Below are 16,978 nucleotides of genomic sequence, written 5' to 3'. Positions count from 1 at the left end.
CACACATAAAGGAAAAGGATAACAAAAACTTAACTGCAAATCAACTGCAAAAATAGACATTTATTTACGCAATGGGCATGCAAAAAGCTAGAATACAAGTGTGATGAACAGCAGTATAAAGATAAAGCAGAAGAAACAGCAATCATTGTGCCAGAATGCAAAGACTAACTTGGAGACTGGGCATCACGTCCATGCCTACGCTAAGCACAGTGTGATGTTGGGCAAAGACCACCTTCTACCTTACCCTGACAATTTAGACTACCTGCAGAGTAATAAAACCCTCTGAGAGAAAGAAAAAGACCAGAGACTGCAGAGAGAAGGGTCCTTGACAACAGCAAGAGATGATCCAGAGGAACACAATGACAAGCCTCAAAAACATAAAGAAGGTTGGTTTAAAGGAAGTCCATTATGGAACTGTAATGCACTAAAACTCTACACTTTATTCATAAGTTCTCCTGAAACTTTCCCTTCTCCACCTCTTTTGAAATACCAGCAAAATAAAAGTTACTTTTTTAATTAGACTGTTACTATTTAGGGCATTAATAGGCAAAGAAAAAAGGATCAGTACTTCTTCAATAAGCATTTTGTCTTGCTGATGCATTGCACTGGTTTGGTATCAGCAAACAAGAAAACATACGCTGACCCCAACATCTGAATATTTGTATTACATTCAATGCAATCAAAAGAATTTCTGCAACCCAGGTATCATTTGAAATTCATACAATCAATCTGTACTAACAAGCAGTGAACTTGCAGTACAAAATGTAAAGGACACAGTATTTGGCTTGCAGTCCCCAAATCTGAATTTAAAGTTATTTGACCATCTGCTTATGCTGTAAACCAGAAATAGTATACAGCTACTGGGGGGGGGGGGGCGGGGAGAAGGGCTGGCTTCACTGATGCCTCATTCTGGAGGTAAAATACAGGTTCCCTGCCCCTGTCAGAGAAGCCTCAGGCTGCTAGTGTCATGAAAATTATTTTTGCCTTCTGGCATAATTTCAATTTTCAAGTAGGTACACTTTGATTTTTACTTAGGTAGGACAGCCTTGTTTCTCCCACCACAGCAGGAGACCGTCTTATCATTGACTGTAATAAGCTGCAGTGACTCTATCAGTGAAGAAACTGGCAGCACACATGCCCAGGTGACCTTCAGTGCTCTCAGACAGCTGCTTTCTCCAAGTCTTTCACAGCACAAGAATTCCCACCACTGATGTATTTAGTGCACTGACCCTATTCCAAAGACTGACAGATTCTGTAAACCATCACAGCAACAAAAGCAACCCTCACACAAAGCCTTACATAGCACAATCATCCTTAGAAATCCCGTTTGTTTATCATGAACCTCAATGGTAACAATCATCTTTGAATAGTTCCTTCAAGTTCACATAACTTATCTTCATATTGTCATTAGTCTGTACAATACCTAATATTAGCAAGATTCTGCTAATTGCTTAAGGGTCCTAGAAGAAATAGTTTCCACCTGATCCACTTCATGCATTATGAAGATCTTTGGGGATTAGCTAAGAGAGTTTTGCCACTTATCTACTTTCCCCCCCCCCAGTAAAACTTTAAACCTAACCGTATGTTACATTGTAGTTCCACAAGAAGTCGTCCCAACTGATATGCTGCTCTCAAGAAGGGTCCTGAAAAGAGAGCCAGGTAGGAAAATGATAGCTCTCAGCCTGGATTAAAATATACAGGATTGGCACTCATGAGGCAAGTAATCTTAGAAGAGGACCAAGACAAAAACTAGTAATTTCACTAAGACATTATCATGCAGTTTCTTAAACTGATTCAATATTCAAAATAAATCCTCCAAAGACATCTCTAAAGCTGTATCAAAATTATTATCTACATTCTGTTTAGGCCATCCTCTCTCATCCCACAAGAGACCATGAAAGCTCTCCCAGGGAAGAGAACACCACTGCCAATAGAAGCTCCACTGCCATACTGGAAACACAGCTGAGCCTGAAAGGCAGTATGTTTCCCTGGGTACTGCACAAATGACATACATCTTCCTAAAAAGTCCCCCTTGCCCCCTCCTTCTAAGAAATCTACACCTGCCTTCTACTCCATCAAAGGTAGGTCAGTTGAGCTATTCTCAATACATACTGGTATTATATATATACACACATTGTGCAAGACCTGTGACCAATCTATTTCAGTTGGTATTTTGCACTGGTTTAAGATTCTTGGAATAATAAGTCACATTTGGCTTTAGGGAAATTAAGTTTCACCTTAATCTTGCAAACAGGCAAGAAAGTCCTAAAAATCAAGTCTCTGTTCAGATTCATAAAACCTGTTAACAGCTAACTGAAAATACAATATGGGCCAAGTATTGCTTATTCAAGAAGCACAACAGGACCACAATGCAGTACACAAACTCTGACAAAGTGTTAGTGCATTCTTTTTAAGTCTGCTTCAGCCAGACCACATCTCATGGCGCAGCTGGAGTTGCCCTTGTGTAGTACGGCCCTGTGGTCAGCCAGCAGGCTTTCTACTGTCCTTCCCTCCTGCTCATTATGCTTCTCCCTTGCAAGCCTATGTACTTCTGACATGTAACATGCAGTAGGCATATCTGGCATGCTGAAATTCAGCTCAGCGTTGTGGTATCCCCAAAATCCATTAAATGTGCCAAACACATGCTCCATAATTATCACTCTCTGGCACAAACAATGTTCCTCCTCCCTCCCCACATGATGCTGGCTAGCTTCTGCACACTTTCAAACAAGCAAGACGTAGGCTGCCCCCGCAAGAATCACAGTTGGCATTACAACTGCACCAAATACCTATCCTGGAAAGCAACCCTGCACACAGCTCATTTCCAGGGGTATAAGCATCATCCAGTCAACCTTAAACTAAGGCCAATACAGTATTTCAGGACATTCAGTAGTGCTTGTACACGTACTCAAAACATCACTGTTTAAACACTTAAAGAATAGGATGGGGAAAATTGTGAATCCCTGAAAATGAAAGCCTATTCGACAGAGGGTAAACATACGAGGTACACCAGGTTAGATAGTAAATATAGGTCAACTATACTCTGGACAAGTGAGAGGCATATAATTTCACTGACGAAAAATAGCGCTCAGTGATATCCCTGGTGCCCCATTTACTACACTCTCATAATTCAGGATATTGGTGAAGTCTACCAAGGTTCCTTTGAGAAGAACAACCTTTCAGTACTGAAATGATCTGCAGCTACTGCTGTTGCCCTGTATTCATGAGCCACAGTCACATCACTCAGTCCTCAATGCAAGCAGCATCTCACATTTTCACTCCCCACCCACTCTGTAATTTTTTTCATTTTCACTACATTTTCACTACAGTTGGACAAACAGAGCAACTATGGTGGCATATTGTCTTTAAAAAAAAAAAGTCACAAAAAGAATCACACACCCTAAGATTCACACATATTTTGTATGTCTGTACAATGTTCATGTAGCTCACAGAGCGAAGAGGAAAAAAAACCACTCCAGGAAGCTACATTTTGGGTGTTATATGAATGTTATAAACAGCAAAAAAGAAAGTTGCAGCCATCTAGTAAAACAGGGGAAACTAGTCAAGTCAAAAATTTAACTAATCATACAGAAAAATGAATTCATCACTAGTTTTGATCTTGTTTTGCTGTTAGATGTTTAGCTTTCCCTGTCTACACCAGAAAAAAACCAATCCAAAACAAAAAAACCCAACCTGTTTTTCACTGTTACTTGGTAAATCTTCTTGCACAGTAGTTACACATGCTAAGTAATTACACACAGTTGTATAAGGGCTCAGGATTTGTATCTTTAATTACCATTCTCATTTGTCAGAACCGTGAGTGGTGTGGCTCTTCTAAGTAAGACTTCCCTGTTCCACTAAGCCTTTTTTTGATGAAAGCTCAATTCAAAAAAGAGACATATGTATTTGTTCATTATTCTAAGTTACCTTACTTATGCTGATACATCAAAACATATTTTGCACATAAAAATGAACAGAAATTGTGCAGAAGTAATTTTAAGTTAGCTGGTGGACAGCACCCTAGGAGGAATCAGCTTTATGTTCTTACAAACCTGGCCACATTGGATCAGGTGAAAGGCGTATCTGCACAACTACATTTTCTCCAGTAGTGGTCAAAGACAGATTCTTATTGACTGCTGGAGCCACATGTAGCTTCTAGATGTCATGGTTTTATGACATAAAATTTTTATTTGTAACAAGAGTAAGAAGATCCCTTCCTCTTTTAAATACTCTATAATTTCAAATCTGAACTTTGAATAAGCTTGTCATAGAGCTGAATTAAAGACTGGAAATAATAAAAAAAACCATAAGAAACAACAACAAAATTGGGCTGAAGAATACATTTGAAGAGATGCTTTCAGTCACAGTGCTTCTGACACACACTGGAAGGAAGCAGTAGTTGTGATGCTGCTGCTAGCCATTACTGTCTACTGACACATAAGAATCCAGGCTTAAAAAGAATAGTAATCTTTCTTATTAGACCTGAGGATGCAAGTTGGATAAACCAGACCAGTTTTAGGTTTAAGTCTCTCCATCAGAGCCTTTTTCAGAAAGCACAGAGATGCAATTTGTTTTAAAGCCACACTGGCAATTAATGGAGATCAGAAATAGAACCTTCATCTCTACGCCTCTCTTCCAACTTATACATAAACCATCTTTTTTTTCCCCCCACTTCTCTCTAAATGATCTGTATTAACTGTAATTCCCTTTGATTACAGCCACTTTCTTAGTCCTTTTGCTTTATCCTCCCACCAGACAGCCCTGTTACATACTTTGCACAAGAGGTCCATAGGAGATGTATGATTTGGGGCGGTGCAGGGCATAGGTCCATGGAGGTCCCAGACAATACACTGGATAGCTTTCAAAAATTTATGTAAGACTTATTATATATGACCTACCAGAAAGAAGCTATGAATTTTATTAAGTACAGGATATATATATTCTATTCTGCAAAAGATATTTAAGTATAGTTTAAGTTTTATTAATTTTGAAATACAAGTTACAGCCATCTCTAGCCAATCACAAAATGACAGCGTATTACCAGACTTCAGTAGATTCAACAGTTAGTACAGGTGAATATTACACACTAGCTCCTATACAAGAGAAAAAAACAAACAAATACACAATTTGCTAAAGAGATCTACTGGTATAATCAGGATTACAGAGCACACAACTCAGTAGCCAGGACACCCAAACCTGTAACAAAGAACCTTCACATATTACTTTCCAAAAGCACTTTGGTAAAGGTGCCTAAAAAAAACCAGTACACATGTTCATATTTATATTACTACATTTACTGTAGAATGAAAACACTGCTCCGTGAGCTGCAGAAGAAACACAGCGTCTCCTATTACTGCTATAATGGCAACAATGATAAGCCAGCTGTTACCAAAGAGAACATGTAACAGCTGAATAAAACCCTTATTGTGGGAAAGAATCATGAATTAGAGTCCCTCTCACCCATCCAGCTACCCAGCTGTTTGTTTTCCCAGAACTTCCAGAAACTTTATTAAACGTGAGACCTGTGCTCCTCCATGAACATGATCAGTAAGTTCCTAAGTTAGCCAGTCCCTTTTCCTTATAGCCATAAACACCAATATGATGGACAGATTTGTCCTATGGGACAAGTGCACAGATGTGGAACGCACAGCAGGACATCCCACAAACATCAAGTAGCTTTGCAGTTGGGTATAACCAACTGCAATTTTCAACTTCAGAAAACAGTTTCATGCCCTCTCCTCACAAAAGCGTTTTTATTTTTTTTTTTAATTTCTGAAGAGGAAGAAACAAGCACTAGAATCTCTTTGAGACTGCCGGTATTTTCCTACCACCCCAGAGCCTGCCCAAGACACCTCCAGAGGCGGACCAGACACGGGTGACAGAGCAGAAGCCCTACCAGCCAGGCTGTGCACGACCACGAGGGGAAACAAGCCCTGCCCTCGGCCCCTGCACCCGCCCTGCCGCACCTGCCCTGCAAACAGCAAGTTTTGGAGCAGGGACCAACTCCTGCCCCCTGCTCAGCCAGTGGTGCCACCGGTGCCGGCCAGGGGGACGCCGGCCTCCCCACGAGCGGGCCCCAGCACTCCCCTGCCCCACCACACAGACACACACACACAGCCCCGCAGCCACCACCTTCCCGGAGGTAGGACCGCCACCTGCTAGCTCTCCTCCCATCTCCCCCGGTGCTCACCTGGAACTCCAGCCCGTAAATCACGGGCGCATCGTCCTCCATCGCGGCCCCACAACGCGACACACCCCGCTGCCCGCCGGCCTTTCTGGCCCTCAGCGCTGCCCGTCGCTCGCCGCTTCCGGGAGGTGAGCTCGCGCATGCGCACTCCCGCCCGACCCGGCCCGCGGCGCAGGCGCGGTGGCGGAGCAGGGGTGTCGCCGCTGCGGCGCGGAGGTGAGGGGAGGCGGGGGGCGGCGGCGGCGCGGCCTGGGTGGCTCTTGTGCCGGCTGCGGGGCGCCCGGGTGGGTGCTGAGAGGCGGCTTTGGGGACGCGGCCCTGAGGGAGGGCGGCTGGGTCTCCCCCCGGGCCTGAGGGAGAGCGGCGCCGCCCCCCCCCCCCCCGGCCCGCCCCAGGCGGAGGCTGTGGGGGAGGCCGCGGCCACCCCCGCCGCGGGGCGGTCGTGGCCGGGGGGACCCCGCGGTGGTGCTGGAGGCAGGGCCGGTCGCTGGAGCCCGGGGCCGCGGGGCGGGGGTCTGGAAGCAGCGCTGCCGCCCCCCACCCTGCGCGGCCGGCCCTGGGCTGAGCCTGCGCTGGTGGCAGGCGTGAAGCCACCCTTTGCTCTTCTTACATGGGGACCGAGGAAGAAGTCTTTGCGAGCAGGAAAGCCAGTGTGGTTTTGTCTGTGTTTGGTGGGAGGCATTTGCTCTTCAGTCCCGTATTTTTGTGACTTGCAAAAAAGGACAAAACCTTTATCAGAATTAATTTACTATGCGGGTTGATGTTGAATGCGAGATGTCAAATAGCGAAATGACTATATTTTTAAAGCAAGAGTTTCAGTCTTTGTATGATGCTTAGGGGTTTCAGGGTGGCACCTGAGCAATACCTGAGTAATAAAACTAATACTTGTTTTGGTGGGGATTTTTCTGCCTTCAGCTACCATGGAGAATAATGAAAGTAATGGTAAGGATGCAAAGACTGCCTCGGATGAAGATGACAGCAGAGACATAGTTCAACAGAAAACTCAGGAGGAAATTCTCTTTCACGAGGAAACCATTGATCTTGGTGGAGATGAGTTTGAGTCTGAAGGGAATGAAACTGTATCGGAAGATTCAAACAATTTCGTAGATAAACTTAACGAACAGATGATGGAGAGTGTCATTATTTCAGATTCTCCAAACAACAGTGAAGATGACACAGGTGAACTTGGTTGTCTCCAGGAAATTGTAGAACAAATGGAAGCTAAAGATAATCAGAAGACACAGGCGGAAGTGGATAAAGAAGAGTTTTTAAGTAATGAGAGTGAAACCGAACATGAAGAAACACCCAGAGACATTTCTGAGATTGGAACAGATGATCAGGCATCTTTAAAGGAAGAATCAATTCAGGAAGCCGTGAAGGAAGAACCAAAGTTGGGAAACAATGTTCCTGTTGAAACAAAACCAAATAACATTGATGAAAGCAAACCTGAGGACCAGATTTCATCACCCAATACCAGGAAACCATCTTCTGAGGCTGAGCCTATTCCTGTGTGTACCATCTTCAGCCAAGCAAACAACGTTAATACCCAGCCACAGTTGTTCCTACCTGACGGTTTTGAGCCTCAGATGGTAAAATCTCCCAGTTTTAGTAGTATAATTGAGACTCCAGTGAAGTCTAACCCACAGGTGGTTCAACCAAGTCCTAGTCTAAGCAAGTTCTTTGGTGATACCGTTAACACTAATACTTTAGCTTCTGATTTTTTTGATTCATTTACCACATCCAGTTTTATTTCTGTTAGTAATCCCAATGCAAGCTCTTCAGTTCCAGAACAAATGTCCTCTCTTTCTAATGGTGGAGACAGTTCTTGTGCTTCATCTAACCCTACTTTCTCTGTGCAAAATGGGAGACCTGAAGCAGGTGGTCCTCCATCATCTCTAGAAATAATTCAATCCCCCAAGCCGTTCTCACAAATCCAAGCTGTTTTTGCTGGGAGTGATGACCCATTTGCCACAGCCTTAAATATGAGTGAACTAGATAGAAGAAATGATGCTTGGCTTCCTAGTGAAGAAACCAGAAGTGTTCTAATTTCAGTGGCCACACAACAATACAGCACTGTGTTCATAGATAAAGAGAATCTCACCATGCCTGGATTAAAATTTGATAACATCCAGGTAAGAGTCTATTATTGTATCTTAGTGTATGTTTATATTTTAGAAATACTGTACAAGAGTTGTCCAGTAATCTGTATATCATACTGCTTCATATTGTTGCTGATGGTCACCTTGTGTGTATTATTTCAAGTCTTAGAAAATGTAATGTTGCTGCCTACTCATACATGAAGGGGTTAAAACCAGATCTGATTTATTCATAGTGAAATTTGTTGGGTACCTTGAAAACCAGTGTTGACAGTTTCCATAGAATCCAAAGCTGGTTATATTTTTAAAGTAGTCTGTTTCTGGTCCTCCTAGTTAGCAAGATAATGCTCGCATTTGGAATATATATGAAATCACTATGCTGTACTATGAAGTCTGAAAGCAGACAGCTTTGCTTGTGGAATTCGCTGTTGCAACCAAGTGGGAGATAACATTTTTCGCTGATGTTCACAGTGCTCTCAATAGTGTTAACACTGACTGAAATCACATCATTTGTATCTTCCCTAAGCAGTGGAAAGGTATAACCTATAAGAAAGATTGAGTGCTGGAGCAAGCTACTGGGAAGGGATAACCCCCAAATTAAAGGGAAAACTCCAGATGAGATCATGAAGGAAAAAAGAGTAATGGAAACTCATTTCTTTCTCTTCTATCAGAGTTCCCAACTGGTGAGAAGGCATAAAGTGTTTTTTTCAGAATTTGAGAAGTTTCACTCGGATCTATTCAGTATTTCTCATGAAGTAATTTTATCCTCATGGCTCAGCCAAGGCTAACTATTGTAATGGGATTTTTTTATTGAAATAGGCTAATCCTACTCTTTCATATCTAGGTCTCTGGGTATTAGAATTGTTGTCTAGAGAGATGGTGTTAAGGGTCTGGATACTTTAATCCTTAGGTGTAGCATAACAAAGATTATCAGTCAATAGTCAAATACAAGCAGAGAACAATCTGCAGTGATTTCCCAATCTGCAGGAACTATCAGAAAAGTTTCTGGAGTGAATCAGGTCCAGATTTGTAGCTGAATTAACTGACAAATCCTAGGTTTCAACAAATGATACCACATTTAGACATGCGCCATGCTGCTGCTACTTCTTGGGTTAGCTTTATCTTAAAACATTTGTTTCTCATCACAGAGCCCAATAATCAGCACGAAAGAAAACATTGTAATAGCAAGCTACTCCTTCTCTGCTCCTTCCAAAAAAAAAAAAGGAAGGATCCTTCTCACCTTCCTCCAAAATCCCTTAGACCTTGATGAGTGTGTAGTATTTCTCTCCTGACAGCTAATGGGATGGACAGAAGGAGTGATCCTTTCCACAGGCCCCAAGGATGAGGGCCTCCTTATTGCAGGCCTCCTTTTTTACAATAGTTCTCTCACACCTTCCTCAGTCTAGTCAAGGATTAAAGCTTGTTTGTGCTGAGTCCCTGAATCTGGGCATGCGCATATATGCAGATCTACCATTTAGTACATAATTGAAATGAAGACATTATGGCAATGTCCATGTGTTGTATTTCTACAGTAAGACCTGATGTAAAATCATCGGTGGGATTAAAGGGCATTCCTGCTGCTTTCTTTGTTGAGCATAATTTATAAGCAGTCACACAGGCACATCAGCAGGGACAAGTTTTGAAGTGCTTTATGTTTATACAACTTCCCTCACTTCCAGTTGCTGCTTTTCAGTGGCCTGAGTGCATGCCTTGACTGACCTGACATCCACTAGTTTGGTGTCATTGTTCCATACACTTCTACTACTGCAAATTGTGTATTTAACTGAAATTATAATTGTAGAGTACTTGAAGTGTCAACTGAAACATTGTGGGAGGCATGTTTTCAATGTTAAATCAGCTCCCAACAATGGTTATTAAAGCTTTGGTATGAATACTTTGCTAATGCTAAATGTTAATGCAAGATGTTAAACCGGGCTGCATGCAGTTGGCAAAGAAGTTATTTGAAAAGTGCATTTACAGTGAACTGTTAGTGCGCTCCAGAGAAGGACTGAAATTTTGTATGATGTGTATTGAAGAGCTTGATACATTTTTTTTGCCCTGCTCACTCAGAAAGTGTTCTTATTACAAGTGTTAAGTAGATAAATCACACCAAGAAAAATACTAAATGTTCTGAATTTCGGCTGTGTGCTACTTTTTGCTGATCATTCAAGAAACATTATTTTTTAAACTATCTTGGATTGTGTATGCTACAGATTATCTGTACCTGCACTCTCTGAGTGTAGGAACAAGTTGGAGTACTGCTTTTTATGCTCTTTCCATTATGCCTTTCCTCATCAGTTACTGTCTGCTGTCATTACGTTCTTTGTTTCATTGCATTCATTTGTAATGTTTCCCCCTCCAAAGTCCTGTTGGAGGGATTAATAATTCTTTTGCATTTATGTCATTCTGCACACACTGTCTTTTCTTAATCCTTCAGACTCTTCTGTCTGAAAGATGGAAATCTTGTTTATTCATAGGATAAGTGACAGCATTAGAGGTAAAAATTTTCCGTGTAGTGAAACAGTAGTTGCAGTCTCATTCCTCAAGAAACTAGACAGAAAACACAAAACATATTTCCCATCACTGTCCATGGGGAAAGTACAAACATTTAGTATCAATTATCTTTATCATAGCTACACTTTACTGTATTTTATGCAGCTCACCTTTTTTTAGTCAAGAGGCTTTGTGGCTTGCTTCCTGCTCTCTGTGCTAACAGCTTCCTACCTCAGTTCTTCAAGTCAGTGTTTTCATGTTCCTTTAGAGGGATTTTTGCAAATATTCCTTTGTTTGCTTATATTTTTGCATGGTTACTTTCTGCTTTACCATCTTAAATACTGCATGCTGTTCTAGTTACCACAGATCTGAAAAGATACAATGGAATTAAAACATTGCAGAGAGAGGAGCGATGGTGAGGAGTGCAGAGGTTCTCTCTCTGTGAGTGGTAGCTAAAAGGAAGAGGACCTTTTGGTTTACAAAAGCAATAATGACTTAAAATTCATAAAAGAATTAAGGTGAATAGGGGATTATGATTTGCTGGTTTTTATGGCAAAGGAACTGTTGGGTAATAAGCATAACAAAAGAAGTTGCTGTTCTCCAGACCATGTAACTGTTTTTAAGTTGTAGAATTCATTGCCCTTGGATGTACTTTTGTTCAGAAAAACAGACCGAAAAATGAGCAAGACAAATGTCATGGGAGGTATGTCTATCAGTGGGTGTTTAAAAATGGTGGGCAAATATGTCCCCTGGCACAGGTGGACCATAAAGTTCTGGCTGCTTTAAGTTGGGAAAGACCAGTATGAGCTTATCCTGTTTCTTACACTGTTCCTGTGAACATCTGCTATTCACCAATGGGATGGTGAACTAGACAGATCTTTACTCTGGCTGAATTGCTTCCTGTTCAAAAACATAAGTATATTGTTAATATATTGCTGATAATTTTCCTTATTTTCAGATGTTTCCTCTTCTAGATTGAAAATGCATAAAAACATAAGATTGGCAAAAATCTTACAGAAGTAATTTCTGTTACCTGCTTTTGGCACGTGGTGACTCCTGACACCATAGGGCACTCTCTTGTATACAGTAATGTGTACAGTCCCAGCAAGCCTAGGACCCCCCACACACCCTGTCCTACAGTCTGTCTTGGCAGACATGGTACCTGAAGAGTGTGCAGACCGTATTAGCATGGTTTTCAACATCTGCCCATGTGTGGTCCACAGTTTTTCAGTAGCTCCTTGATGTTAATCTTGAATTTCTTGATCACCTGTTGAAAATCCATAGTACACAGAACCACAAGGATGTCAGCCAACAGATGGGAAGGCACAGAAATTGATAGTTGAACAAAGATTAGAAGGGGAAATTGAGGCACAGAGGGTGCATATTCAGTTTATTCCTAGCAAAGCTGGAAAAAGAAGCTGGATTTGAACACTCCTCCTCTTAGCTGCTCCATGTGGTAAAATGTAGAATTAATCTTGTCTGACTTCCACGTTCAAATGTCTATGTCTCACCTATTCCGAAGTCTTCAAATTACTGAGCTCCGATAACCCAATTTCTCTGACTGATTCCTGCAGTTAATTCTTTTGAAATTAAGAATACTGGTTGAAGGGTTGCTATTTACTTGGTTTTATGAGCTCTCAAAGTTTATTTTCTGTGGATACTTAAGGCTAGCAGATCACATGCAGGTTTATCTTCAATCAGTAGATTGCACCTTTCAGCATTAATATCCATTATGAAAACCTGTAAAACTTACTGTGCTTTGTCAGATGTTTGAGGATTATTTTCTAAGATCTTTGAGGAGTAATTTGTAAGATCTTTGAAGGATATTAATATGAGAAGCAAATAAGCCTGAATGTTTCTATGCGAACTGAAACCTAAACATTGAAAAAAAAAGAATAAAGCAAATAATGTGGAGTAAATCTAGAAGCTTTCATTAAAATGTTGTAAATATATATGCATTTATATTCATTTCACATAAAAAGTACTGGAAAATAAGCATTTGTCAAGGGGAAAGAACTATGTTGCTCAGCTCTAATTCAACATTTTATTTTGCTAAAATAATGTTTTAAAGTGTCTTGTTGTGTTTCTTCTTTTTCTGTTCCATGAACACTAAGGGAGATGCAGTAAAAGACTTAATGCTTCGCTTCTTGGGGGAGCAAGCTGCAGTGAAAAGACAAGTTTTAAACGCCAGCTCTGTAGAACAGTCGTTTGTAGGCTTGAAACAGCTAATTGTAAGTAACAATCTTCATAATTCAATATATATTAAATACCATGCTTCCCTCAAGGTAATTGGAAGCTACTGACTGTGAGGAGAAACTAGAAAAAAAAATCTACATATCAGTCTATTCATGATCCTGCAAAATGACTAGCCAAAGAACAGTAGTTTTTACTGGGAATGACACTGAGGTTTAAGTATTTGGTTTTAAATGACATAGTAAACTTTTTTTTATATGCAAAAGTTAGAAAAAAGGTAATTTTAAGTTACCATGAATTTATCAGCTGTTAATTTTTATGTAACGTAAATGGTTGCAAAACTGATTTTAATCATTTTTTTGTTTTTCTGCATATGTATTATTTATGTTTTCACCTTAGTGTTTTACAAAAGGTAAGACATACCAGTTGTTGTAAATGGCAAGCAAAGCTGATGTGATAATTTCAGCTGCTTTAGTTTTTTATTTCAGTGCAGGAAAACTAAACTAAATTACTTCCTAATGAAAGCTTAACTTTCTCTAAGTTAAAATCCTTTCCTTAGTGGAAATATTTCAGACCTGGAAATAGTTGCATCTAGCAGCCTTGATCTTTGAACCATTGTGTTCCTGTGTGAAACTCATTACTATTACATGACCGAGCCTCACTTAATCTGTTGAAATGTCGAAACATTTTAGGCTTATTCCATTTTTGAAAAAATGGATGAAAAAGTACTGAGGAAAAGCAGTGAGGAATTGTAAGTGTTAGGACGGTCTGTATTTAGTATTCAACATCTTCTAATTTAGTTGTGTTATGTAAAGCTCCAAATGAGACTTTTTTGTCATGTTAGGAAAACTCTAGGTGGTCTCCGCAAGCGTTGTTAAAGGAAATCAGAGGTCATTTTGGAAACTAAACCTGAAAAAACAGATTGTTATCTCCATCCTGGAGACATATTTTTCTATTCATCTCAATGTTTTGCTTAATTTGAGAGTTTGGAGGGAGAAAAAAAATCTAAGAATTATTATCCTCATCAGTGTCTACGTAGGAAAGGCCTTTTTCCAGACTTCCTTTCCCTCTTCCGGAAGAGGAGTTTTGATGTATGGGAAAGGTTTTTCTATTTGGCCTGGTAGCTTTGTCCATGCAAGATGTTCTTCTATGCTGCAGACCATCTTGTACCTTAAATACAGTGCTGCCATTGATACTGTTTTTGCTTTGGGTGTGCTCTTAAGCTCCAGAAGAGCAGTGTTAAGGCTTTTAGGATCAAAGCAGAGAAGATAGGAGGTAATCTGCAGCTGTAAGATTTTTTGCTACCTGTAGCAGATTTTTTTAAAAACTTTCTTATTGAGGGGGGGGGGGTGTGATAAAATTGCAGCCATTCACCTAGAATTCAGGGTGTTCTTCAGTTTTCAAAACTTCCAATCATTAGCTGTTGGTTGTTCTTGAGTATGCAATATAACTATCTCTCAGTTTTGTTTGCAGAACTCTGTTTCTTCTTATGATAAGAATAAGGTTTTGGGGTGTTTTTTTTTCCTTGCAAACATTGCTGTTTATTCTGAAATTCTTAATGTGGAAAATTTATTCCTGATTGGCAACAGTTTTAGAGGTAAAAGGTATTTCAGAGGTAGAAACATTAAAATCTCATGCTAGATGATATAAATTAAAAAGGTGTATGCTTTTTACATACACAGTAGGCCAGAATGACGTATAATAAATGCTCTGTTACCAACCACCAATTTTACTTTATTTATGCGTGAATTCCTGACCAAATATGTTCAGTGAATATATCTTTTCATGCAAAGGTCCACTTACAAGGAATATTTTCATTAACATCTGGATAAAAAAATGGTGAAAGTTGGGAATATTGCTATGCAGTTTCCATAAAGTTAAGATTTTTTTTTTTTCCTTAGCTGGTTGTTTCATATCCATGTAAAGTACACATGAACATGAGAATTAATGAGATTGTTTCAGTCACCTAATTCAATCCCTTGCAGCAATGGACAGCAACTTAAAAGAGTCTGTTTCAAAGGGGTCCACAGTACAGAGGAGAAATGCATAGAATTAGGATAGACTTCAGCTTCAGACTGATACCTATTATTTAGGGGTTTACATGTGAGCAGATGTCTGAACTCTTTTGAGATCTAATCAGTACAGTTACTAATAACATGTAAATTTAGATGTGTAAACCTGGGATCCCATCCAAAAGTCTCAAGAGTTATCAGATGTAGGAAGACACCAATGGCAGCTGAAACCAAAAGTGAATGTTAAGTCCTGTTATGAAGAAATTTGTCAGGTTAAAATTCTCAGGTGACCTTGGGTGAACTCCATCTTATTATGGGAAGGAAAGAAAACAAGAAAATAAAAAAAGGCAGTTTTCCAAGCCTGTCTGCTCCAGAGGAAAATGCTTCATTTGTATCTGGTTTTAATCTTGTGTGGATGGGAAAAGCATGCTAAACGGCTCGTCAGTATCCCAAATCTTCATACCACAGGTCTTAAGCTGCAGCTCTGGAGCTCCTCTGTTCTACCATACAGTTGCTTCTGTTAGCTTATTTGGCTGTTTTAACAAATACAGATACATTGTTGCTATTTTCAAAGGCTATTCCAGAACTTCATTCCTTTGGTGGTTAATCAGAGGAATACTGGTCAATCCTCTCTCAAAATCTTTTTTCTAATCAAAGATAAAGTTGTTTACAACAATTTAAGTGTTTTGATCTCATGTTGCTTTTTAAGTCATTTTCTCTTCTCAATATTTGCTTCCTCTCCCCTGCTACTTTGTATGGCTAGACAGCAGTGACATTTCCACTTCTCGGATTTTCTTTTTAAAGGCAAAAATAACACTTTTCTAGTCATCTCATCCTGGATGTCTTCATAATCATCCTAGAAGCTCTTCTTAGGAGCTCTTCTCAGAACATCTTCCAGTTGAAGCTAACATCTTTTTATTATCACTGTCCAGAACTCAACACATTATATTGTAAGTTACATGACTTTCCATGTCAATGATTGTGGTTTACCTCTTCTATTATTCTGATACTGTAAAACATCTAATCCCTGTTTAGTGATGTGGTCCTTACATATATTAACAATACTTACTAGTTTACGTCTACAAATGCAGATACCAGTTCTGTTCACCAGCATCACAAAAGAGCATCTTAAATTGGATTGGTTCCAGTGTACATCCTTGAGTAGTAACTTCTCACCTTCCTTATAAAAGTTCCAGTAAAAAAACATTTACTTGTACAAGTTAAAAAACAGTTCTGTGGGTAAGATGAAGTTTGTGCTTGTAGCAAAGAATGTTGGAGACTGAAGTCCTTTTTGGGGGATCATAGTGCCAACAGTCTGCAAGTTTCCTCAAGTACAATTAGTTGTCAGAATACAAATGTTATCAAGAAGGTAGTAAGCTGAACTTCCAGAGGTGAACCTTTTCTGATGAGACCACCAACAGCAGCATCATTTCTAAGACAAATAGTTGTTCACCAGGAACTGAACTCAGATTCTTAAACTCTGCTAACAAAATTTTTTTCACCATGAATTTGCTCTTTAGTTGATTTGAGTGAGATTTGTACCAGTAACCCAAAGATGGATAGTTGGTTTATTGAACAACTGTACTTTCACATTTTAAATTTCTGCTATGGAATGGGTAACAGTGAATTGGAAATGCTTTACTGGTAGAGTAATGGTGCAGAGGTTGTGCAGTTGAACTAGTTTTACAACTTTGAGACTTTTAAGAGATATAGGAGTGCTGGAGTGGTCCAGCAAAGTAATTCTATAAATTTATGTGCTTATCACTGAGGCGATAACTTGTAAATATAGTTACACATCTGTAGAGTCTAAGTGTTTATATTTTTCCACTGGCTGAGCTTTCAATTTCTGAAAATTTTTATTAATCTGGTATAGGAACATGCATTTACCTCTAGAGCAAATAAATGTAAGCAAGAGCTTGTCTTCACAGCAGCAAATAAAAATTATACACACAAGGTGCAAGCTGCAATTATGTTAGTTCCTGTTATTCCACATTTTA

At 39.9% G+C, this 16,978-nt stretch overlaps 2 protein-coding genes across 6 annotated transcripts in view; one reads left to right on the top strand and one right to left on the bottom strand.

Annotated features, from left to right (window-relative positions):
- EIPR1 (EARP complex and GARP complex interacting protein 1) overlaps positions 1-6,327 on the bottom strand; it is a 96,477-nt gene extending 90,150 nt beyond the window's left edge. For 2 of the 3 annotated variants that reach the window (XM_069805870.1, XM_069805871.1), the window contains exon 1: positions 6,191-6,327. In XM_069805870.1, the coding sequence (XP_069661971.1) occupies positions 6,191-6,232 (42 nt within the window). In that variant the 5' untranslated portion in view covers positions 6,233-6,327. The remainder of the gene's footprint in view (positions 1-6,190) is intronic. The other variant, XM_069805873.1, reaches the window with a different exon arrangement.
- The window catches only part of TRAPPC12 (trafficking protein particle complex subunit 12), a 58,033-nt gene continuing 47,367 nt past the window's right edge, over positions 6,313-16,978 (top strand). For 2 of the 3 annotated variants that reach the window (XM_069805869.1, XM_069805867.1), the window contains exons 1-3: positions 6,313-6,403; positions 7,103-8,319; positions 12,891-13,007. In XM_069805869.1, the coding sequence (XP_069661970.1) occupies positions 6,328-6,403; positions 7,103-8,319; positions 12,891-13,007 (1,410 nt within the window). In that variant the 5' untranslated portion in view covers positions 6,313-6,327. The other variant, XM_069805868.1, reaches the window with a different exon arrangement.

The sequence above is a fragment of the Haliaeetus albicilla genome, chromosome 18 (assembly GCF_947461875.1).
Source record: "Haliaeetus albicilla chromosome 18, bHalAlb1.1, whole genome shotgun sequence".
In the NCBI taxonomy this organism is placed as follows: domain Eukaryota; kingdom Metazoa; phylum Chordata; class Aves; order Accipitriformes; family Accipitridae; genus Haliaeetus; species Haliaeetus albicilla.
Note: the sequence above shows the minus strand (reverse complement) of the source record. Positions and strands in the feature narration are given on the sequence as shown.